This window comes from Pomacea canaliculata, linkage group LG3 (assembly GCF_003073045.1).
Source record: "Pomacea canaliculata isolate SZHN2017 linkage group LG3, ASM307304v1, whole genome shotgun sequence".
NCBI classification, from domain to species: Eukaryota; Metazoa; Mollusca; class Gastropoda; order Architaenioglossa; family Ampullariidae; genus Pomacea; species Pomacea canaliculata.
Window position 1 is genome coordinate 11865628 of NC_037592.1, and position 25405 is coordinate 11891032.

The window sequence follows — 25405 nt, forward strand, 5'->3', positions numbered from 1 at the left end:
CAGTGCCTGAGAGGAGATGTGTTAATACCCAGAAGAAGACCGGCAGCATTATGCAGCTGGTGGCAGTAAAACTAGGGTGGCCGTGCGTTGTCCGCCCCACTTCAGCCACGGGGTTAATGTTCATGTTAATGAGATGAGACCGGGCAGGCAGGCGAGCAGACAGAACTGATCCACGATCTTCATCGTGCGAGAAATAGGCCGGTGAATTCTCTTGACCTCCGACCTCTGCAGCACCTGTTGACGTCACGTAAAGTGCAGCCTGGACAAATAGTCCGCACTTTACTATGGTAGGTCAGGATGGGGTGGGAGAAAAAAACAAAGCTTTGGAAAGAGTTTTTGTGCACGAGTGCGTGAATGAACGAGAGAAAGAATGAAAGAGAACTCAATCTTTCATTTGCATTCATTATCACAGGCTGAATTTTCTCAACACACACACATATAAATATAAAATCTGTGAATTGATAATATCAGAAGGTATTGTATTGCATTGTATACACATGTTGAGAGTACCCGGTACTAATTTACACACTGTGTGTGTGTGTGCCTGCAAGTCTTTGCCGTTGAAAGAGGATCGAGCTCACCCACTGTCTGGAGCACAGGGTTTCCCCGAGACGCACCAGCTGCCAAATGTTCACCTATAAATGCGATAAAAGCTGCATCAAAGCTGTTTACAAGGAAGACAGTAGGAAAACGGGTGTTGGTGTTACTCTCCTGTTGGTTGGTGGGGTGGGTGAGCTAGTAGCTGATACGTTTGACATACACGCAGGAGGCCAAGGTCGGCCTACCACGCGCCAAAAAAAAAAAAACCAACAAAAAAGAACAAACCTTCTTACTTTCTTCTACCTTTTCTTATTCTTGGAACTAGTCGAGAAAATTTTCGAAGGGTTTCGGAATACCCTCCCTAACCAGTTCGTCCGCTTATACATCTGGATTTATCAACGTCAATGACGTCATATTCGCGGCGGGCTTTTGATCGTTGATGAGTGCAAGCGTACCAACGGACGTTCCTGTTACGTTGACCCAGCGCGTGAATGTCCGTCACCTTCTAATGAATTACCGGTCCTAGCTTCTTTCTGTGGCATCACCGGCCCTAGTTTACTTCTGTGGAAAGAATGGACCAGGTTTACTTTGTGGAAATACTTATCACACTGTACTTCGGTGACCCCAGATTACTATACATGTATTCTGATTCTGAACATGGACTGGGAGCTCGGATGTTGAGCCTATCGTGGCTCGCGTTGTCTTTAGAAAAAGTGGGATGTGAGCCAACTGTGGTCGAGTCTGAGTTTCATGAATTTTGAGCTGTTTGCTGCAAGTGTTCAGCACCAGTAGAGAAACACACTTTTCCTTGCAATGTTTGACCGGAGTTTGCACAATGTTATCATTTCTGAAGTGTGAACCGACTGTAGACATCCACGTACATCAAATCTTTTTAAGTCTTTGCACTCTTCGAAATCAGCTCCATAGTTGTTTTTTTTTTTTTTTTTTTTTTTTTTTTTGTAAATATTTTGCTTCAAGTGTTGCGCTGTTTGGTTCGGTGTAACGGAATTTATTTATCTATACTTTTCTCCTTCTCTCTCTCTCTCTCGTTATCATCTTTCTGCCCGTATCTTCATCTTTTTACCTTTCTTTTTCTTCTTGCATGTAACAGACCCATAAGAGCGGTTATCGTGCGTTATTATAGAAGCGGACAGAGGGAGAAGTGTAATTGTAAAAGTTACAGAAACACAAATAGTCATCATGTGGCTCTGGCCTGCCTGTGGTTTCCTGCCAAGAGTACAGAGGAAGTCCCTGGCGTCCTTATAAGGGTTACACACGACAGTTGTCTACTAGCTGACTGACCTCTTTCGACACAACATCCAGAGCACAACTGCACGAGATGCATATTTAGCTGCGTTTGTCTTGTGTTGGGGCCTTGCATCTTGCTACCTTTGTTGTGGTGTTGTGATTCAATGCACAGAAGGTGGGTAAGGGGAAGACTTTTTTAAAGGGCAAAGGGTACAATATTTGTCTAATGATTGGGTAAAGCTTAGTGCAAGATACTACTCTTTGTTTCCCCAAAATGTGGGCGAATACACTCTTTCTGTTTTCAAGATACACGCCTACAAACATCCCCTTGCACAGAAATAGGTCAAATCGCGATGCTGTGATAATTGTGCCTAATTAACATATTTCCTCGGATCTTCCATCGGTTGAGGTAAACATGTTCATGCCCTCTACGGAGCTCTTCGTGTTCAACCATTACCGACTCATTAGAAAGAAGATGCTATACACCTTTAGACTATAAGCCAGGTACAAAGCTTACATTTTTTCCTCAACGTTTTAGACGTTGCATGAGATGTATATATCGTTGAAGAAGTTGAGCATTGTGTGTCTTGCATATTTCTTTGTAGACGCTGTTGTTCCTTAGCATCTTCCAGAGAGAGAGAGCCCCTGGCTTGTAGAGTTCAGAACCAAATGTTTTACCGCCAACGGTGGCATGAGCGGCGCCCTGGGGGTTGACAGAGTGCGACACTCGCTCCTTCGTCTGCAAGATTTGGCAGGTGTAGGCGCCCATCCCTTGTCTTCAGGCGTGTTTAGGAGGCTATCAGAGGTGGCCGCGCGATAGCGCTGAGGAAACTTGCCGATGCGATCGCCCTAAGTGCGTGTTAAATCGTGGAGGGGGAGGGAAGAGGGAGGGAAGTGCGCGGGGGAGGCGCGTGCCGTCTAGTGAAAGCAAGGTGAGGAAGGAGCAAGCGAAAGTTGTTTGTTCCTCACCGGGGTCAGCTCGGCGTATAGAGGTTAACTCGGTGCAAATTAAAGTTAGATAAGGCGTTGAACAGCTTTGGCAGATTTAAAACTGTTCACGCTTCCCGCAGAGGGAAAAAAAAAACAGCAAGTGGCTGGATGTTGCGCGGAAACTGCAAGGCCAAGCCGTGGATTTTCTGGTCGTTTGCGTGCTTTTAACGCCTGCTCGGCTGTCTAGGTTGCATGGCACGCTATTAGGCATGCTGTGTCTGGCTTATGCGGTCAGTTGACTTCCAGGTTACATGTTGTCGCTATGGTCAACATGACATTTGGTCTACTTGTCTCTAACACCTCACTCCCCAACGACCCGAAGAGATTAGGGACGACCCTTTCATCACTTGTTGCACTTGACGAAGAAGATGTCTCGATTAAAAACAGAAAAGCTTTACATATTTTTCGCATTTTATACTAGACTATCCTTTAAAAACCTTTATCCTTCCCCAAACTCCAATATAGATTATAATTTGCTCACGACTTTCGGTTTCAAGCCCCCCTTTTGGGCGGAAGTCGAAAGCAGACGACGTGAGCTATTTTTTAGATGCGCTTCGCGGAGCAGTGCATTGAGAGTTATGTCCCTTGATAAAAGATGTCCACGGATACGACAGTGACAGGAATTGCATGAACGGTTAAGCTTCATGAGAAGAATGCTAGGTGACGAGGTGCGCTTTGTAAAGTCATTATATTTCCGCATCGTGGGTTCACTAGTTCATCGCAGCAGCTGCAGCAGCAATTAAATGCCCACAAAACGTGAGTAAAGCTTGCTTGCAGCCTTAAGCAGCATATATTCATGCAGGTGATTCTCATTGAGCGTGTCAGCCATCTGATTCATTTCTGTCAAGAGACAGTAAGCAACTCTTTTCATTGACCTGCAGAGCAAAGATGAATGAGAAAAGCGGACGAAAACTAGGGTAGAGAGTCCGAACCTCAATGACCAATGGGGAGAACTGGGCTTATGGGAACACTGAATTTTCGTCGTCTTTGTGTGAATTTTGTTTAGGTTCTCTCGCTGTACGTTGGCTTCCTCTGTCATTCTCCTCGTATCCTCTTCCCAAACACATCCGCCTAAAGAAACCGTTCAGGTAGCATCCCTTTGAAACCAAGCAGCCAACTGAGTTATTAAAGGATGCCTCTTATCCGTCCCAAGGGTCGAAGCAAGAAGGGAATGCTTATCATATGACGCGCTGTGGTCCTCTTTGGTTGTTGATAGGATTTTTAACAGATATCCTCATCAGGATCGCAACAGCAACAGCGACAATGGCAAAGCTAGATAGAATCTGGTATAGTCATAAGATAAGGTTCACTACCAAGTAAAATCTGTACAAATCCCTGGTGGTACCGATCCTGCTGTACGGATGTGACACGTGGACCCTGTTCGCGAGACGGAAAGGAGAATCCAGGCATTCGAGAACAAGTGCCCTGAGGAGGCTGCTCTGGATCTCATACAAAGAACATAAGACCGATGACTTTGTAACAAACAAGATTGCCACACTCGTAGGACATCAGGAACCACTACTTTCAACAGTAAGATGGTCTTCTTTGGCCATGTGACCCGGCACCACACCCTGTCGAAGACTATCTTTCAAAGCGCCTATAGGGTAGTCGACGCTGGAGGAAGAACTGGCTTACGAACGTCAGACTGGACTGGTCGTTCTTCTGACTATCGCCCACAATAGGCAAGAGTGGCAGGCCTGTCAGCTTGTCTATTCATGTGCTCCCCCCAGTGACAGGTGCCGGTCAAGGGAGACTGACCACACTGTCTTTGAGCGTTTTGTGTCTTTAAAATTACTTTCCTATTGGTTAACTTTGCCTTCTAGTAGCTTTATGGAACTTGATTGAGCAAATAACAGTTCTGTCTGATATTCTGAATCATTCTGCTTGCAGTTTTTTTAAAAAATGTGCATATCATATACCTCTCGCATTTACCTTTGTATTACGTTCACGTTTGCATTCCGGGTATTGTTTGTAATGTTCATTTTCAGCTTCCTAATCCTGGTACACTGTAAACGACAGATAATATACACCAGTTAGATATATTTTTTCAGCTCCATGCCCCAGTTTCACTGGAATGCGTGTGGAATTTTGGCAACCGAAGAAAACTGCAGTAGCATGTTTGAACAGCAAAGGAGGGGCTAGACTGTGTCAGTTTTCTTTGGACTCACATTTTAGTGCTGATTGTAAATCGTAGACGGGCGTTTTACTTTTTAACGTTTTTTTCACACCCTAAAGCGCGAATTCTTAATGCCACCATCCACCCCACATACACATTAATCCATTGCTAAAGCCGTTGCCTTGAACAAGTCTGAGGGTTAGGATTAATCCAGGTTTCGGGAGGGAGTGGGTAACAGTGATCTGAGGTACATTATTCAGTTTTCTTGGCACACAGACGATGTCCCTGTATTTACAGACCTGCGTGCCAATAACTTTACGGACATGCGCGCCAACACTTTTACGGACATCGTCAGTCCGCCATTGTAGCACCCTGAGGGATTCGCTCCTTACTACATCTCCCTAACGGCATTTTCTGCGAGATTTCAAGCCTTGCGAACCACAAAGTGTTACTTATACCGCTTCTAATGCCATTCTTCCAAGGAATTCTTCAACGCTCACTGTTTTTTCCCCCGCTTTGCTATTTTGGCTGACGGAGCCGGCGTTCTTTTCCAGTCCTTTGATTCTTATCCCGATCTGTTCTTGTCTACCTGCCCGCTTCGCTCAGAAAGCGAGAGAAGGAAACGAAACCATTTCAACCTTAGTTATACTTGAGCGCTCGCTCCTAACGCACGGCCATCTTGCCCTGGAGTGAGAACGCGTCGTGACTGGTGGTCAGACGCAGTAAGGTAGGTGTCCTTTCACTTTCCATAGTCACGATCTTAGAAGCCAGAACTTGTCTTTATCCCCAAACCCCGACCAGCACCAAAATGTTTGTTGTGTATCTCTTCCCTCCATCCCTATTCCCCTTTTCCTCCTTACCTGCTGCAGAACATGAGATATCCAGTGATAAAGTTGATTGTTACTCTGTTGAAGTTTTCTTCCTTTCTTTTTCTTCTTTTTGGAGTGTTCGTCTTCTATTTTCAGCATCTACACTGACAACTTTCTAAGAACACTGGACGGGGGTGTATGTGTCAGTGGTTGATGCACGATGTATGTATGCAGGTTTTTGATTACGATGTATACTCGCCAAGTATCTGGGATGTTAGATGTGTACGCGCCGTGTCGTGTATTTGGCAACAGATTCAGTGTTTGACCGTGCTGCTGCATTTATCATCATATTTTATCTTGTTTCTGTTGGTCTGTTGTTTCGCATAAACTCGCGTTACTAGAGCTTTGTCAGCAATGCATCTTATTTTGGGAAGAGCAGTACAGCTTATTTGGTCCTCCACTACAGTTTTTTTTCTAACGCATAAAGTCCTTTTATACTGCGAGGGCACTATTGGAAAATTTCATTACACTCAGCCCCTTAATAACTTCCACTGTTAATATGTTCGTACAATTTTTACATCCTCGCCATGATCCAGCAGCCGTTTCGTTTATTCAGAGAAGCACAACGCTGAAAGCATGTGGGTTTGTGCGCATGCGTGCTGAATGGAAATGGTATAGTCTTCTTTGCTTCCGTCGTCGCTACGTAAAAACAAACAAATAAACAAAAAAGTTAGTACAACGTTAGCCAAACTCGAAACACACACACACACACTAGGCAGTTCGATATACGTGTACATCCCCCACCACCCACACACACACACACCACCACTCCCCGAGCTTGGATGGATACCAGACTCTGTAGAGGCTCTGCGGGTAGGTAAGGCAGCGAAGTAGAGAAGATGGGCTCCGCCTACACCAAAAAGCTGGCCCCTAGAGAAGTAAGGGCTCAGACTTCTCCCTCCCTAGCGACCGTAAGGAACTACCTTTATCATTGCCTTTTACATCAAGAACATCATCTGCATGCCGTCAAGCACCTTCAGCAGACACACAGTAGCATGGCAGGCCTTGTTCCGGTGCACGAAGGTTCTTGCAGCTCCTTGGGCCCTCCGCTGACGACGAAGAGTCCGCCGTGACCGAAAAGGGCAGATAAGCCGCGAGAAGAAAAGTCTGGTTTGTCTGGGAGGGTCGGGAGGATGGGTAGCGGTCGGATGAGCGCCTGTGGGACAGCTGCTATCCCCCTGGCAAGATCCATTACGAACTGCCAGACATGCCTGGAGCTCGCTACAAAGAGAAGGGGAGAAAACACCGTGGTCACATTGCTGCATATTTCATCATCAAGTCTGCATCATAGATAGTGCAAACACACTCTTTCTCTCTCACATACACAATTTGTAGGCAATGCAGACACGTCTGGAGAGGATGTTTAGGTTTTTTTGTGGATAGAAAGCTCCCTCATATCTTCCTCATCAAGAAAAGCCGTCATGCTTGGGAAACATAGGAGCTTGAAAATCTGTGAAGGGGTATCCCGTTACGTTTGGCACGCTGATGTGTGTGTTTAGATGCTGCTTGAGGCTGCTGGACTTGCTTGTTGAGGCAGCACACTGTTGTTATTTTGTTAATGTACAGCCTAGCAGTGAGACAACATGCGTGAATAGGGATGTTACCAGTGGCATCCTGCAGCGGCAGCTTTGTGTCTGCCAGTGCCAGACTCTGTCCTTCTCTGCGCTCCGGGCGCCGGCTGTGCGATGTCTTGACCCCTGCTATCACATGACCCTCACTGCCTGAAACCCGATTCCCTCCCCCTCCTCCTTTCAGCTCTTCTAACCTCTTTACTTTCATCACGAGGCTGCTGTAGTTCCGACGAGGGTCCCGAGCCGTCAAAACGTACGTACGTACGTGTGTGCGTGCGCTGACGCATTTGTGCGTGTGGGATTCTAGTGATTCTTGCTGGGATTCTTGCTGTCCGTGCACCCGATATCCAAGAAGACCAAAGCCATCTTATGTGACGTCAGCAGGCTTTGAACGTATTTGAGTGGGTGCATCACCACCACCAGCAGCAGCTTGGCCTTTCCGGCGCCGGTTGTGACGTCGGTTGATCGGTTTCTTTGTTTTCTGTTTGTTTTCCGCATGGCTGGGTGGACTAGCATCCGGGGTAGAAAAAGTTGCCTGCATTCCGTTACATAACTAGGACTCACAACTAGGGCACACAAGTAAGACACAATTAGGGCACACATTTCTTTCTCATGGTTAAGCCACACAGGTGCAAACCTCAGACGTTATCAGCTATTGAGATACAGGTACATATCCGTTTCCGCCGCCTCGCGTAGGGTACTTAGCTGCGGGGCCTATTTCCGGGTGTCAGAACTAGAGCAAGACGGGGTAAGGTGTAGTATATCGGTACCCAGGCAGTTGTGGATGAGTGGGCATTGCCTTGTGTCTAAATATGGGTTTGTGCCTGATACGAAAAAAAAATATACATATATAAGAAAAAAATTCCCCCACAAAAAACAAACAAAAAAACAACAAACACAATTTTAGTCGGCCCTCACTAATCGCGGTTTTGATTATTCGCATGTTGCTTCTACGGAAAGTATTCATAACTAAATAAAAGATACGGTTGCAATAGAGATACAGTACTCACAGTGTATTTTACTTTCTTTGTGTGTGACATATTGTCAAGAAATTTAAGAGTTAAGCGGATTTTCGCGGACACAATCGTGAAATTCCTGCGGATGCAGAGGGTCGCTGTATTCCGAAACAAACGCGTGGCAGATGGAGAAGCGGTTTGCTTTATTTATTGCGTGCCATTCTGAAGAAGGCATTCATCAAGATGTAGTCCATAAATAGCTGTTTGTCGATTCATCTCTATCACGCATAGAAAAGTTTGGTTTTTAACGGCGAGAGACTATGTTATTGTTTCTGTGATAACATAAAAGTTGCATCAGTAAGGTTCACTTTCCTTCTAGCTTCTTAACTGCTTTTAGCATGGTCACAGCGTACGGTCTCGACAGTAAGCATGGTTGTGTACTCAACAAACAGATTGCCAAGCCATCTTACCATTTCCCCCACAGCTGTTTCTTCTATTTTTTAAGAAGGAGGATTGAGAAGGGTTTGGGGGAAAAAGAAAGTGAAGGGTGTGTGTGTGTGGGGGGGGGACACGAGGGGGTAGACACGCGTTTAAGGGTTGTGACTTTCAGACAGTGGGGTCTGCGGCTGCGGTAGACTTTGCAGCCCATTAGCACACACAGCCTCGGCTTGCCTCTCTCTTCTCTCTCTCTTTTCCTCCAAACATCATTCTAAATTGTGTTTTTTCCCCTTAACCGTAGGCTCTTGTAAACCGAAGGGTAAGGACTAGGAACAGCCTGCCAGGAAACCCATGTGCACGTGACGTCACTGAGCACGTGCCCCGGAGATCAAGCTGGAGAAGGTAGTAATCAAGTTAAAGTTGGCGATGGGAATCTAGTATGTGAAATGATGTTAGAACAAGCTGTTATCAAGCCCGATCACACGGTGATCAAGTTAGAGCAAGCTGTGATCAGGTCAGAGCATACAGTGATCAAGGTAGAACGATCAGCAAAAACACACGTGGTAACTCCGGCTCCTGCTCCATCCTCCCACTGGAAGTCACTTCGATCAGACAGCACCAGAAGGGCAGTTGCAGACGGACAGACAGCAGCTAATGTTGTTGAAGTAACACCTTGCTCCTACCTGCCATCAGTTCGTCCCCCATGCTGGTGTCAAGTCTTTACTTAGCGTATCCGAGCAGCACGTGTTAGAAGCCGAGGTGAGCAGTGTTCAGGGGAGGTTGAAGTCAAAGTATTGGAACAAGGCTGACGAACAACACACTAAATGTCATTTATTTGGTGATTATTTCTCTACAGGGACATAATGCTCCTGCGGGTTGGCGGCCCTGAAGCTTGTTGCTTGGAAACGGATCACTTTTCACAGGCGTAACGGCTGCATAGCGGAAATGAGCACCACCCAGATACACACACACGCGCTCTAGTCTCACACTCGCTGTACCATCTCACTCGCACACGCTCTCTCACACACACACATTCTCTCTATCACACACACACACTCTCTCTTTCTCACGCACACACCCATTCTCTCTATCCCCTCTTTCTCTCTCACACACACTCTCTCTCACACACACTCATTCTCTCTATCCCCTCTTTCTCTCTCTCACACACACACACATTCTCTCACACACGCACACTCATTCTCTCCATTCCCTCATTCTCTCTCTCACACACACACATTCTCACTATCCCCTTATTCTTTCTCTCTCTCTCACACACACACATCGCGCGCACGCACGCACAAGTGTTGTAAAGAATTTACCGCAATTGAGACAGAGTGTGGGGTGGAAGAGAGAAAAGGCTAGACCCCAGTCATTACTCATTTTCAGGAGAAAGTGCACACTACTGAAGTGGCACCTCCTTGTGCAGCCTTGAGTTTGTCTCACTCCTTCCTCTGAGGCAGAACAAAGGAGCCGCATGCCCCAGTTGATAAGTCAGGACGCTTTTCGGGTGGCGGAAGACTTCTGGCATTTACCACTCAGTTTGTTTTCTCCAGCAAAGACATCCGCCCGGCAGTCTGGGAAGGCGTGGCGACACAAGGCATTTCCTATCTACAGCTCGAGGTAGCCGCAGTTCAAGACCTTATAGAAGCTGGAGACCTGTATGTTGTCAGCGAACCTCTATTTGCAATTGGAGGTGACTTTAGTTTCTTTTTTTTATTTCCCTATAGACTGCCTCATCTCTGGCCCATAGCTGTGACCCTTGATGTCGGCTGATGAGATCCCTATTATAACTCTGCGGCACCGGAATCGGTCTCCACGATATCCACCGCTGAAAATGTCTGTAGACCGCTCGACCTGTTGTACCGGAAGATGCGCCTCCATTACAGAGTAAAAAAAAAAAAAAAAGAAAAAAGAGAGACAGAAAGGAAGACTGGATGAGTGTGTGGGTAACGTAAATTCCGACCCCGAAGTGAGACGGGATGTCGGATGTAGGATGATGCCGGTCTTGAGAGCATGCAGTTGCAGACATTTGTTTTTCCTTAGATGTCAACATCAACAGACATCAACACCTGTGCCGCATGCCTCACCGGAGCACAAAGGCTACAAAGCATTTGCCGCCATCCGTCAGAATCCAGAAAGTTTATTGGTAGTTGCTACCATGGCTTATGGAGTGTATATTTCTGATAATTTGTATGAAACTTCTGGCTTATAGGGGGTCTGAATCCAAGCTGGTTTAGTTGTATTATTTGATGTTCGCCTGTTTACTTTTCTTCCTAGCCATTGCGTAACAGTGAACTTTTAAGACAATGCTTACAATCTCAATGTTTATATTGCTGGAGAAATAACTTTAAAGCCTATTCTTAATCTTCAAGATTTAAGCCTTCAGATATCGGCATTCTCACCTAGGAAAGAAGAATACCCGCTACACAGGAGAGTTTCGTTTGCTTATTTCTAATAACGGATGTGGCTCAGTCCAGCAAATCAGCGCATGTCTTCGACTCAGGTAAAGATAAATCACACAGGTGGTCGTGTCCAGGAAGTTTTTTTTTTTTTTGCTCTGAAAATGAAGCGGCTGGTTTTGGAATACAGACAGCCCTATATATTTGAACTTTATTTAGAAGCTTCGAATCATGTGTATTGTTAATAAAATATAAACACATTTCAAGTTGGCAACGGCCGTATACCGACATCTGTAACAAAGTGTGCGTGTGCTGTCCGTTTGGCATGGATGCTGCTGCTGCTGCTGTTCCAGCCATCACCAGCGGTACGCCTGGCTTCCCACCCTTTATTCCCATCCTCTACGGACGTACCGCCTTCAGCCCCCGGGGTCATCGGGTACGTAACCTATGGTATGGAAGATGCTCATAGATAAACACTGCTGGCTCGTCTGCCTGTCAGACTTGAACCGAGAGCAACAGCTGCTCAGCGCCGCTGACGTTCCGGTCGCAATCTGGTGAGCGACTTTTAGAAAAAAAAAAATGAAAAGATTTATTGCATCGAAGCGTGGATCTTACATAGACTATATCTTATGTATGCTATCTGGACTTCCCGTCGTCATGAGGAGCCTGCGAGATGTTTTGTTGTGATGTGTGGTTGGGACTTCAGGTCTGTGTTGGCGTCGTTCGAAGACGATACTTCACTGCCAAGAGACTTGAAGACCGATTACAGCCTGCGTGTACATGAATGTTATCCCTCTCCCACCGTGCCCCCTGCCCTTCCCCCTCCAAAAAAAAAAAAAAAAAAAAAAAAACTCAGTCCATGAAAATATTTAAACGAGTGTACTAAAACAGCAGGTGAAGGAATGTATAACAGACTATAACAGACAAATATCTGGTTTAAAAAATCATTAAGCTAATGAACTATTTCTCTCTCTCTCTCTTTCTGTCTGTGTGTGTGAGAGAGAGAGAGAGAATCGTGTAAATCGCTGGTCAAGGTCTACTTGGGACCAGATTTTCAGATGTAGCTGGGCTCTCTTTCTCTGGAGCTATGTTCTTGCAGCAACAGATAATCATTTGCCATTACCTCGATCGTTTGACACAGAAATCTTCGTGTGTGACAGGACTGCTTAGTCTGGTATCGATGCCGCTGGCCGCCCTCATGTCAACAGACGTCTTGCCAAGAAAGACTCCTAGAACAGTTGTTTGTTTGTTTTCTGTTGGGAATGTAGAAGATTAGAAGATGGCATCTTGACTTGTGCACAACCATAACCTCCAACCCCTTCCCCGTTCCTCAGTATTTGACAAGTACACCTCACACGCTCCCCCTTCTGCCTTCTGGGGAAAAAGACGGGAGAGACCTGGTGTGTGTGAGGGAGACTGGGGGTGGGGTCCCCTACAGCAGGAACCGAACACTGCCGAAACCTCGAGGGAAGATAGTCGTGTCGTGCTGCGAGAGTCTGCCGCTGCATGCCGGTCGTGTCCTCCTCCCGAGCACCATTCCGCCGCCTCGTGGCTTCCTCCCTGCGGCGACATACTGCAGTCTGTAAGGTCAGGCCTTGCACCTGTCTCCCTGTCAGCAAGGTCACCAGCCGTGCTTGGCACCCCATCATCACCCGCAGCTACTTATTCTGGTGGTGTCGTTGTCGATCACGCTGCTGTCTTATCGGCGTAAAATAGAAAAGGCTCGGCGCTGGGGCCTTATCGTCTTTAGCCTCTAGGAGCCGGCGATAGGGCAGACAGGTCTGTGTACAGTGCGATCCTTACGTCTACAGACGACATGCTGAGTCCTTGCTTCCCCTCGACTTCTCGTCTCCCCCCACCACCCGGGTACCCTTGAGTGTTTTGGTGTTTGTGATCATGTTGTGCAGGATCACAAATATTTGCTCTTTTCTTTCGCTCCATGCGTGTATTTTGCTCGCACGTGCCCAATCTCTGCACAAGATATCTCAAGCACGTAAAACGCATATCATGCATTATTTTTGCGCAGGTAAACGAATAACGGTCTTTGTAACAGCTCCTCTTAAAGGAAAAAAGTCTAGGGTGAGAGGGAAACATTAGAGGATGTTGAAGGGGGAAGGGGGAATAATCCTAGCTCGAGTTAGAAATTCATCATATATCTGTCTGGAGGGAGCGCGCATCGGAACATCTGGGCAAGGAGGAACTCAGGCAACACAAGATAGGTGTTCCGCCCCAAGCTTGGCGAAGATCAGAGGCGCGAGCCCCACGCGCAATAAACCCAGGTCGGGTGGCTGAACGTGGAGCATCTTCCCCCTCATATACATGGCTGCAAGCGGATCTCCCTGCGAACGAATGCTGTACATTCTACTTTTCCGGCGTTGTTTCATAATCGTATTTTCCTTCGGTTTTGGTATACCATACTTGCGATTAAGAATGGAAAAAAAGGCCTTAAAGGTCTGGTGGGATGCAATGTTTCTAATTATTGCGTAGAGCTTAGTGCAAGATGCTAAGTTTCCAAATCTGGGAAAATACCCTTTTCCTTCCGTTCGTAAAATAATCTTGAGGTCACGTGTGTGCACAGATTTCCTAATTAGTCTATGATACAGGCTTGTCGTTGGCAGAAGTCTTCACAACGTAAACCTATTCACATTACCTGCCGTGCCTGTTGTGGACCTCATTCTGTGCCGGGTGATGTTTGAAGGTGTGTATCTCGAGAACGGAAGATAGGTATTCACTTACATTTTGGCTAACGGTATTTTGTATTTTACCCAATTATTAGAAGAAAAAAATGTTCACCTCACTAATTCTTCAATTGACGAATGATTACTGGTGAATATAATTTGTGTCTGTTATATTTAAAACTACAGTTAACTAATTTGTCATGCTATGTTTTAGGAAAATGAAGATCGTCATCAGAGACACCAGTCTGTAGTCGACACTTGTTTTGTTCTAATAAGTGGATTATCAGCCATCCTTTCCATGTCTTTTCTACTTTTATCTTTTTTATCGCTCATCCCTACCCACCACCCACCATTTTTTTCCACATCCTTCTGAGCAGCGATCACGTGACTCGCAGGAAGGTGGGAGCTCCAGTTCACTACGAGTGCAACTCCAAGAGGAAGTCGGTGCTACCTCGTGGGTCAAAACCTGCGAAGGTCTGGATGAACAACAACTGCGGTTCCACGCCTCCCCTCCCTCACTACTTCCCGCCAACTCACGCCCAGCATGCTTTGCAAGAGGGATGGGGAGTGCGAGAAAGGAGCTACTTAAACTCCACCATCGCAGGAAAGGGAATAGGTGCGTGGAACGTCCGCATGCTACATCAGCGCGGAAAGGTCAAAGAGCTCGAACCCAAGATGGAAAATCGCCATTGCGCTTTGAGGCACTCGCAGAAACCCGATATCGAGGAAACAGCGACGGACGACAATTACAGTATCGGATACAGCGTAGAGGACTCCGATGATCATCATGATGTCATCGTCAAGGAGGTGGAGGAAAATAACATCCGCTGCCTCATCGGACTGATTCCATCTGGATCTTCGATTGGCGTCAGACACAAACCTCGTCTAGATCGATGCTCCGAGTCGACAGAATGGAAAACAAAAATTGGTTTTTGAGACCAGAAGGTTGAGGAATTCTACAGTTATATAACTAGACAACATCGTGGTCACACCAAGAAAAGTCACCCTTGTACATGGTGATAAAAATACAACGATCGGCCTAGTTGTGTACCACGAGTGGGCTGGAGCAGCTGTCAGAAAAAGCCCGTGAGAAAAAATGAGTCATCTTCATGGTGACCCCACAACTCTAAAAGAGTAAAATGCATCATGTGCCTGGTGTGTCCATATGACCTGTCATGACACCTGATGTCAAATGGCGTCCTTGAAGGTGGCTATCACAAGAGGAACAGGATGGTGGTCGTCAAGGAGTGGACAAAGTGCGCATGCCCTGCTACCTCTCAGCAAAGGTTACGGCGACAGACCGTCACCCTGTCAACTGCCGCTCCCCTGCAGTCCCCTTGACGACCAGCTAGGTCGAGGGACTGAACGGCTTCCTCCATCTTCCTTTTCTTCATCAATATTTAATATCACTATCGCGTGCGCGTGTGTCCCAAACGTGTTTGTATAGGGTTAGCTGGTTATCGTGTTTGCATAATTGTGCCACACGTGTTTTATTTCATGCTAATATGGTATTTGACTGTGCAAAATTATCATACGCAGGGTTGAATACATGCTGATGTTTGATTACTGACGAGGCTTGCAATAATGCACTATTAGAGGGCGATAGACGAAACAAATCTGTTCTCACCCAGTTTGGTGGGACTAGATAAGAAGAGGTTATTGAATGTCACAATAATGTTTGATAGTACAGCGATAGCACTTAATGATAATACAGTAATTGTACAGTGATACTTTGCCCTGCACGTGCACAGACAACCGTTCACAATGCACATTCCCCTAACTCTACCGATGACTCTGTGGGTTCCTGTGTGACCAAAAAGGAAAATGGCGTGCAGGGCCCTGATACTGAAGCCAGAAGAGAACACACCCGACCCCAGACGAATGAATTTACACCCAGAAAATGTCGCAACAGTCAGACGTGGCCATGCGGTGTGCTGTCTATCTGTAGCTGGGGTGCACGGCGGCACTGTGCTGCTAGTTATCGGGCCCAGAGTTTGGTCGCATCATTACCGCGGCTGCCAGAGCCTGGCTCTGCAGGCAAGGGGAAGTAACTGTTCACTTAGTTGGCACTACCTCTGAGCTGAAGATCCGAGGTATGTGGCCTTGCCTTTGTCAGACAAGTGCGGAAGTTATTTTGGAAGAAAGAGAGAAAAAATGAAGATCCATCGCATCCTGACGCTCCCAAATTCTTTTTAGTTTCAAAGACTGCCTATATTTTATGTATACGGAACAGTATTTTAGTTCAGAAAACTTAAAGTTTGACACTTTCTTTCTGAGAGGGAGAGAGTATGTCCGCATTATTTATCGACGTCATCCAGAAAAATCCAAAAGTATATAAAAGCAACAATAATAATAAATAATCCCATCAAACCTAGATCAGTATTCTCGGGAGTTGGGAGGGTGAGGGTTAGGTTTAGGGTTTGACTTCTTGTGGACCTTGAAACTGCTCCCAGTATTGACGAGAGGATGCTGCCTTACCTGAAACTCACTGTCGGTGACAGATGATTCAAAAGTTTTAAGTTCCTACGCTTGAGTGTAGAAGGTCACGTGATTTCTCGACGCCTCGACATCCATATAATTCATCCTCATTCGTTAAACAATCTTCTGCGTGCGTGCGTGTGCGTGTGTGTGTATGTATGTGTGTGTGCGCGTGCGTTCTGTTTTTGGCTTGCGGATTTTTAAGATTATAACAACTGTTCAAAAGCTATTGAGAGAATATATGTCAGCAGTCGATGTGGTGAGTAAAGAATGCGCCCTTTGTGTAAGTGTGTGTGCGCGCACACATGCCATCCAGTGGTATTTGCGTGAAGTCAATTTATTAGCGACTTCAGCCTGACAAGAGAAATAACTAGCAGATAATAAACCTCTCCACCCAAAGTACAGTTCCGTTAACGAGCTGTCATGCTGTGACTGCCGTTTCCCTTGCCTCACGAGGACCAGCCGTGACGTCATAGAAAGGAACAGATGCTTCAGCATCTCGAGGGAAGGAGATGCATGTGGACTTGGAGTGAGTGTGTAAGGGGCGGTGTGTCATTTCTTTGTCAGAAATGTCTCGAGAGGGTTAACGAAATGGAAGTTTGGGAGTTTGGGCTTTGTTGAATCCCATATAGTCAGAACATATGCTCGCAAGACAGGAAGTTGTCTCAAAAGCGTTTTCAAGAACTTTTATTACCCCCCTCTAAAAATGGAAAGAGGGTTTCCGTGTGTAATAGTTAAAAAAAACCAAACAAACCGTGTGAATCTCGCTGAAAGCTTACAAAAACTGCCACCTAGAATGAGAGAAAAAAAAAAAGAAGAAAGAATAAAGAACAGACGATAGCATATTGCTAAATCAGTAAATGTCGGTGGCATTTTCTGGTGGCAACGAGTATTGTAAGCAGAAGCTTAGCGTAGACCTGAGTGTTCTGACTTTGAATCCCATCTGTTTACACATCTGGCTGGTTCGGCTCCTCGTCCAGAAAAATGTTGAAGACGGTTTCCCCCTTCGACTGCAATATCTCAAGCCTTGTTCCACTTTGAACTTTTTTTCCTTTTTAATTAAACGTTTCAAGGTAGGCTGCTGACGCGAGACGCGATTTAGCTGGTTTGTAAGAGCACCACACCTCTACACAAACAGACGATCTCTCCCTTCCTGTGTCAAGCTGGTAATTTGTTTTCGAAAATGACAAATTGGCTGTCTTTAGGAGGTCATAGGCAAAGAGTGCCGTTGGTTGGTCATGTGACTTGCTGGCGCCAAGAAGTGTGTTTTTGCAGTTGTTGAACTATTTTTTCGAGTAAGTTTATAAAATATTTGAAGTTCTGTTTATTTTGTGGATTACTATGATTTCTGTTGTCGAGGGCGTGATTTAAAAAAAAAAAAAGCGAACGTGAGCTGAAAAGTTGAACTACGCTCACGGTTAAGGTTAGACAACTCTGTTTTGAATCTATAATTAGTTGTATTGCATAACCTGCCCTTTACCTACGTAAAGCGTATAGCAGAAAAATAAACTACATAGGAGGAAAAGTCTTTTGATGTCTTTGCGAAATGGTTCTGACCTGATCAGTCACACACTCCACCGAAGGGCGTTCCTCGAGGGCCTTCTCACTTGTCAGCGTTGCCTCCCTTTGATCTCTGCATTTGTATGTGTTTGTGTGAGATCAGGAGTGAGAGGCGGGTGAAGCGGTGAACAGAGCTGATGTATGGAAATAAAGAAAAACTAACAGGGAAGTTTAAACCGTCTGGAAGAGAGACTTACAGTCAGGGCGGGGCAGGTGTGTCGAAAAAGAACAAAAGAAAAATGGTTTGCCAGCCTGGCCGTGAAAACTGTCAGCAACATCACCGACGAATTCGCGTTTGCTTACATCATCGGAGGACCAAACCAAACGGTGCAGGACGGGATGGGGGTTGGAGCCTCTGGAAACGCGGTTGGAGACGCTAACAGACCGTCCTGGCGGTGTGACTTCGGGAGCAGCAGGCCTTTTTCCCATCGGCTCCTCCTGCCACGGAAATGGGAGTGGGTGGGATGGTGGTGGGGGAGATTGCTTTACGTCGGGTTAACCAGCAGTAGTATGATTCACGTCACAGATGTTGAAGAGTCGCGGTAGAAGGAGGGAGGCGCTGTAGCGTGGAAGACGGGCCTGTGAGAGGAAGAGGGAGGGGGAGATAACTAGGCCGCAACTCTAGCCACTTCGTCAACCATTACAGAAAGTTAAATTAGACGGAGAACAAAGAGAAAAGACCCAGCGTTTCCTTGGTTTGCAGCTGTGCAGTTGCCAGCTCACAAAATGAAAGCTGCTCAATAGTCCTACACTCGTCAGCTGCAAATCGTAAAAACGTTTCTTTTCTACAGGGAATCAATAAAAGCGGATTTGTTGCGTGGAAAGAAAGAATATAAAAAAAGGAAAGAAAAAGAAGGGACAGAAACAAAGCTGCTGTGAGATGTGATGTCAAGATTATCCCTTTTGCCATAAGGAAGTCGCACCGGTCCTGTGGTGAATGTCAGGGAACTGAACGTGGCGCAAACGTTTTCTCTTTGCTCGGATTTCGATTTTGACGCAAGCGCGCGAGCACACACACACACGATGGGAGGGACGTACATTTATCCAAAATATTCGAGCACCACCAGTGGATGTAGTGGATGCTCTTCTTGCTTAGCGAATGTGGAATATTGACTATGGCTTCCCATCCTCTCCCTTACCTTGTCTCAGTGACCCCGATAACTTAAATAGCTGCATGATCCTGAAGTTTTGTGACTGGCAGAATTTTTCAAAGACTGCTGTAACTGAATAATTGCATATGTGCCTGAAAGGAATGCGACATAACTCTTCCTGCTACAGTTAGGTTTGCTCTTTGCTACATGCCGGCTTACCAGACAGGCGTAAAATATAATCAGACTAGTGCTTGGCCTCTCCTAATTGCTTATTAACTATGAATCTATTAATGAGATGATGGGCGATCCTGTTACGTCGTTTACCAATCCAGACATAACTTACTTAATCTCTTTCACGTTCTCTCTGTTATTGACATTCTTTTGTAATAGAGATAAAAAGGAATTGTGTCTGGAAGAGTGACAGTATCTGATTTAGTCCATAATTATTATAATCCGTGAATCGTACTTCAGCTGCTTGGAGTGGTGAAGCCCCTTTAACAAGATTGGATATTACTTCCCTTGTCTGAAGTGGCCTAGTGAAAATTCAACCTTCTCAACAATATTTTAAGATTGTAATAATTTATGCACGGGGCGTGACTTTCTCTCCCCCGTCATTCTGAGATAACAGTGTGTGGATGTTCGTCACCGAAAGATTAAAATTTTAAGTGTATGCATGTCATCTGAACAGTTGCTATTCATTCACCGCGCGAGCGCGTGCGCAGCTTTCTTTTCTGCCGCAGTTGCTCGCGGGAGATCGCCATAACGTCCATCCAGACTATTGTGTATCGATTTTAGTATGATAAGATCCAGCGGTGACATCGATGACTTCACACTACCACCTCACCACGTGCATTTATTATGAACATACCGCCTTTCTGGCAGCGACGAACTAAAAATAGTTCTGGCAGCGCCGGCATTTTGATGTGGCGATTTGATTGTGCTCGAGGAGGGCCGCCGCGCTTCTCTGTGGATGCAGTGCGTTTTGAAATTGCGCTATGTGAGAACTAGCTCAGCCCCTATGAGAATCCTCGGGAAGAGCGGCTAACGGGGCGATATTTTGTCATCTCTGCATCTTTTTACGCACTTTTTCTTCCTCAGGAACTTTCCTCGATGCCTAAAAGCGCACACTTGTGCGCCTAAAAGCAGCTGGTTGTCTTTTTTTTGCCTTTTCGGCGGCATTTTTCAGTGAGCGTGCTTACAACAGAACTGTGCCGCTAGTGGCGACGAACTTCAAAGGGAAACAACCGATGTAGTGTGGATTAATTACTATCTAATTTCGAATTTGGTACGAGGTCTCATGCCTCCAACATTCCCTCGGAGTAATCGGTGGCTTAGGACACAGTTTATCCAGGAATCATCTCCTTTGTAGAGGTGCGTAGTTCGGGATTTGCCTGGATTGTGTAGTGTCGTCTGCTTGACTGTGTGAAAGTAGAACCGTGTTCCGGGAGCCATCCAACGCGCGGACAGACGACCAGACGCCAGCATGAGCCGCACGCCTGTGAAGAAAGTGCCTATACACTTGCAGGTGGGTATTTTCTTATAGTTTACAGTAGCCGTGCAAGTCATTTTGGTTTTAAATGTCTTTTCGTAGCTGCGTTCAAAAGCTGGGGAGTGAAACGGAGAAAACTGGTTTCTTATTGATCCACATATCGGGGGAAATGACAGGAGTTACTGAGTTCACCACTTCTCTCGATCTTTGAATCACAGAATGAACTTTGTGATGGAGGAGTTTTTTAAGACATATATAATGTTTAGCTTTAATAAAGCGTCGATGTTTCTCAAGACAGCAGCATGCATTTTACAGAATATGAAGGCAGTTTTAGGAAAGACAGTTCCGTGGTAGATTTGGCCTCGTTTATGGCGTGTAAAGTAGGCTAGTGCTGCCGGTGTAGTCGTGTTATCGATCGAAGACTACCGTTTCCTGTGCAACACATTATCAGTGGCACTGCTTGGGACATTTAATTTTTACAAATTACATCCTGGTAATCATATCCTTTTGCATTTTAAAAGAATGCAACATGCAAATAACCGTTATCGTTGGAGACACCTGCAATCTTTTTTTTTTATTATTATTATTCATTGTGCCTTTGGAAATTGATCATCGGATTGGCGCTTGGAACCAAGCGTGTATGCAAACGATCCTTTTATCTTCACCTCCCTTAATCGCACCATAATAAAAAAAAAAACAAACAACGGCAATCGTGCCAAGAGTTTCTCCCCTTTTCGCTTAGGTTTGTTACAAGGAAAAAAAAATGTTTGAAAAAAGAAAGCCATTTCTGGCTATTGTACTGGAGAACAGTTTAGATAGAGTGAAACCGCATTCAGGTCATTTTTAATGGGCATTAGGGCTGTTGAAATGTCAATTTTGATGTTTTAACGAGGAAAGAAGTTTACAACAGCATTTTCTTTTTAAGTTTGCTGTATAAATCAACAATGACCATGGGTGAAAAGTGCGTGGTCAAGGTTAGATAACTCTCATAGCCAACCTACAATTTTTGAATTGGAACATAAAATTTGGCACTTGTTGGTGTTTACAACGCACTGCTTGGCTTGTCGCCGGTGTGTTACACCTATTCTCTCGGTTACTTAAAAATTTTTATTTGATTTTTAAACATTAAGAGACCAATTAGTAGAATTTTACACAGAGTGGAGATAATGTCAACAAATTAATACGTCCCAGAAATCGTGAAAAAAAACCTTGACAACATTTCTTAAAGTGTGTTTAAAAAAATGATTGTTGCTTCATTTTTCATACGAGAGACTAGCATGTCTGTTTTAGTGAATTGCCTCTAAACCTTTCCTTAAAATGCATTATTTCCCCAGTAATAAGAGCACAAAGTAGACACCTTTAAAGAAGATGAATAGCAAGTTAAATGTCTCATGGGTTGCAGCCACCACTTGATCAGCCTACAGCTTTACATCTAAACATAATTTTATGGCCTGGTATGGTGACTGCCTACTGGATTAATGCTATTCACTTAGTAATACAGCTTTACAGCATTTCTGTTTTACTGATTATTAAGTTTCAAATTCTAAAAGTGCACAGAACACATGGTTTCTTACAAATGATGTGAGATTTCAAGTGTTTAAAATTTATAGATTAAAAAACATATTTCTCAAATACTGCAGGTGTTTGATGATATACTGCTGCATGTTGCATAGTTACTTTAACGTACAATATTAGCCTAAAACCGAAATAATTTTTATAGGAGCGTTTCTGCCTGGACTGAGTTAGTTTGAAAGAATAGATCAGATCAGGATTTCTGTAATAGTGATACAATGATTAACAAAGTTAATTTACAAATTATAGACGGCTTTAATAAAAACTCATTTTAACAGTAGCTTACATTTTATGCATATTTTTAGACAACAAACATGGATAAATTTGTCAGTATGTTTGCATTGGGAGGTTGCTGGGAAGGTTTGACAGAGCTGTTGCTGTATTGATCCATGCACTATGGCTTCCTTTCTGGGATAAAAGACCTTGGCCTTGGCCACAGTTTGCAGTTCCTATTGATTACCCTTATGAGGGTGCTGTTTAGGTGTTCAGAATCAGTGCATGGCTATCATTTTCTGTTTTGTCAGTAAGCATAGAGCATTTTAGATTAGAGATATAATCTGTAGAAGCTGAGGGATACCTTTTCGTTGACTGTGAAAGGGAAGGGGGCATTGGTGGAACTAAACTAAGGGTATATCACTGCAAAGCAGCCAGCCTTGTAAACAAATGCTAGACCTGAAGACTGCAAAAGGGGAAAATGATCATAGCTTGTTCTGAAACTTTACTTGGCGGGAACAAGAATTCTCTGTTGAATCAAGAAGCAACAAGCAGATATCTGTTTTGACAGTGCTATCAGTTTATCTAGGCAAAAAAGTATGAAAGACTGGTTATGGACTAGCAACAATTTTAAATATAAAAGAATAAAAAGTTTACCTAAACTGAATAATGATCATGTCAACAAAAGCCAGATCTCAAAAGTATCTTTTGAAGTTTTATCATTTTATATGAAATTAGTTGTAACCCCTTGTCTTCGACATCAGTCAAGATATGTTTGATTTTTTTTTTTTTGAACTGAAGAGTGATAGTCTTCTTGTAATCTTCATGCTTATCAGTGTCTGTTTGTGGGTATATGTATTATACGGCCTGAGCTTTAAAATATATGGCACTGCTCCAAATGATGTTTGCTAATGACAAAGAAGCAGTGTTGGAGGAAAGAGTGGTAGCAGTTTACCAGTTGACATGTTGGGAGCGGCATAGATGCCAACTAATGGCATCACTTCCTCTAACAGATCCTGACAGCAAGCTTCCACGCTGCCACAACACATTTCTCTGCTTACCATAGGGAAAGAACTTCTTACCTCCCTGTTTCCATTTATTCTTCCTAGTGCAGACTCTTTTGAGTCAGATCTAGTGAGTCATTCTGGCCACTTGCTCATGATGGTCATGAGCTAGTGGGGTGGAGATTTGAGGGGGGTTTTTTGGTTTCATTTTTGTTTTTGCTTTTTTTTTTTTGTTCTTGATTTGGTAAAGTTCAGCAAGATAATATTTCCCCAAATCTAAGTTAATAACTCTGGTCTGTTCTTGAAATACACACCTGCAAACAGCAGCGTATACAAAAGAGGTCAACAACATACTGAATGGATACATTTAACTTGTGAAGTCCCCAACATATAGAAGAGCTGCGACTATATATTAGGTACAAACATGAGGTTGTGGTTTTGACCTATGTCTATACATAGTGATTTTGTGGGTGCATTATGATTTGCATAATCATTTGAAAGAAATTGCACCCCACTGGTTCTTTGTCTCTATTCAGGCCCATATTACCTACAAAAACAAAACACTAGAAGTGCAAAAAATTGGGTTTTCCTCCTTAGGGCTTCATGAATGAAAGTTTTAAAATTTAATTAACACCATTCAGAGCTTTATCTCCCTCCATTCCCACCCTCAATCATAAGTTTATTTTTAAGCTCCATAGGTAGTGATAATTTGAATGATTCTTAGAGGATACACTAACATAGCTCTTGGCACAGATAACCAGCTAGTGCCAGTTTCTTGCAGTTAGCAGGAGATAGGGGAGAGGACCTCTGCTCTAGAGAACAGCAAATGCTTCCTGTCTCTGCCTGTCGACCTCTGACATTTAGCGTTATTACATCATGTATCATGCTAGAAGGGAGGAGGCAGCAGCAACAGATGTTTCTGCTGTTTTCCCCAGAGAGGGGAATGTAGGTACAAAAATGGGAGGGACCTGATGCTAGGTGGCTTAGCAACAGGTGGCCGTTTGTAAATACAAAGCTGCCAGATTCTGGCTTAGTTGTATATAGTGTATATGGTGTCTTGTGTAGGATTTATTTTATAGAGGGTTACAAATTAACTTAAGCACTTGTAAATCAAAGAATGTAATATCTAAATGCTGTGCAGTCATGTGCACTTCAAAAGATATTTTTAGATGCATACAAGTTCATAACATTCAGGCATTATATATTTGAAAGTTTATTCATTTAAGATTAGAGAGAGAGAAAAATACAGGATGGTAGAAGTAATTGTTTTAGGTTTTTTTTATGATCGTCTAGTCTGTACAGTCTGTTTATGACCAGGGGAGAGTATACAAAAAAAAACAAACCGGGAAACAAGAGGGTAAAGATATTTTTGACATCTGTTTTATGTACATAAACTCATAGGAAGGCAGAAATATAGAAAGTATACCTGATGAAGAAGTATTTGGCATGCCAGTCTTTTTTATTCAGGTTGATCGAGTTGTGATGTTTGCACTGGAAACATGGGTTCCATCACGTTTGATATAGAAGTTTAAATGGGGGTCTCACTAAATAGTAGTTGAGTTGAGAGAAAGGGCAAACAGCGGGAAGTATGAGTAAACATGTTTTCGCCAGTCCCACAATTCCAGTAAAGCAATGCTGCTGGTGCCGTAATAATGCGGCAGGCGGAGTGTCATGTGTCTTAGTCATTGAGCCTTCCACAGCCGCTACCAAGCCTGCTGTCAGTGGGAGCGTGCGAGCAATGTCAGGGACTCGAGCCAACCCCAGGCAGGATCGATGACATCATCAGTGCTGCAGTGTACCCTACGACGACTGCGTGCGTCAAGAACCGCTCACCCTGTAGCACCAGAGCGTCAGCCAGCGGGCCACCCGGCTTCACTCGTCGTCTTTCTGACAAGGTGGCAGCAAGCAGTTCGTGAGAAAGCGTTGGAACTGTGGCACAGAGCATTGGAAGCACTAGCCTGACTAGTTTCTCTTGTCTGACCATGAATCTGCATCCTATACACATCCGTGGTCTGACCATACTTGTGAACATAGGAATCGATCACCGCTTTTGTACCCTCGCCACTCCACCCCTCCCAAGCATGTATAATTTATACCCATGCACGTGTTCAGTCCACTTCCTTCTCGGTACATTAGAGGGTGATGCTTTGTTCAGAGATCATAGTCCATAGGGAAGAAAAAAATGCACTGCTT

At 44.6% G+C, this 25405-nt stretch overlaps 1 protein-coding gene across 6 annotated transcripts in view; it reads left to right on the forward strand.

Moving 5' to 3' along the window:
* The window catches only part of LOC112559110 (dihydropyrimidinase-like), a 55686-nt gene that overhangs the window by 13924 nt on the left and 16357 nt on the right, over nt 1-25405 (forward strand). Inside the window, exon 1 of one of the 6 annotated variants that reach the window (XM_025230064.1) lies at nt 19655-20459. The exons of the other annotated variants lie outside the window; for them this stretch is intronic. Coding sequence (XP_025085849.1) covers nt 20418-20459 — 42 coding nt within the window. The 5' untranslated portion in view covers nt 19655-20417. Of the gene's footprint in view, nt 1-19654; nt 20460-25405 lie in introns of those variants that run through there. 6 annotated transcript variants of the gene reach the window in all.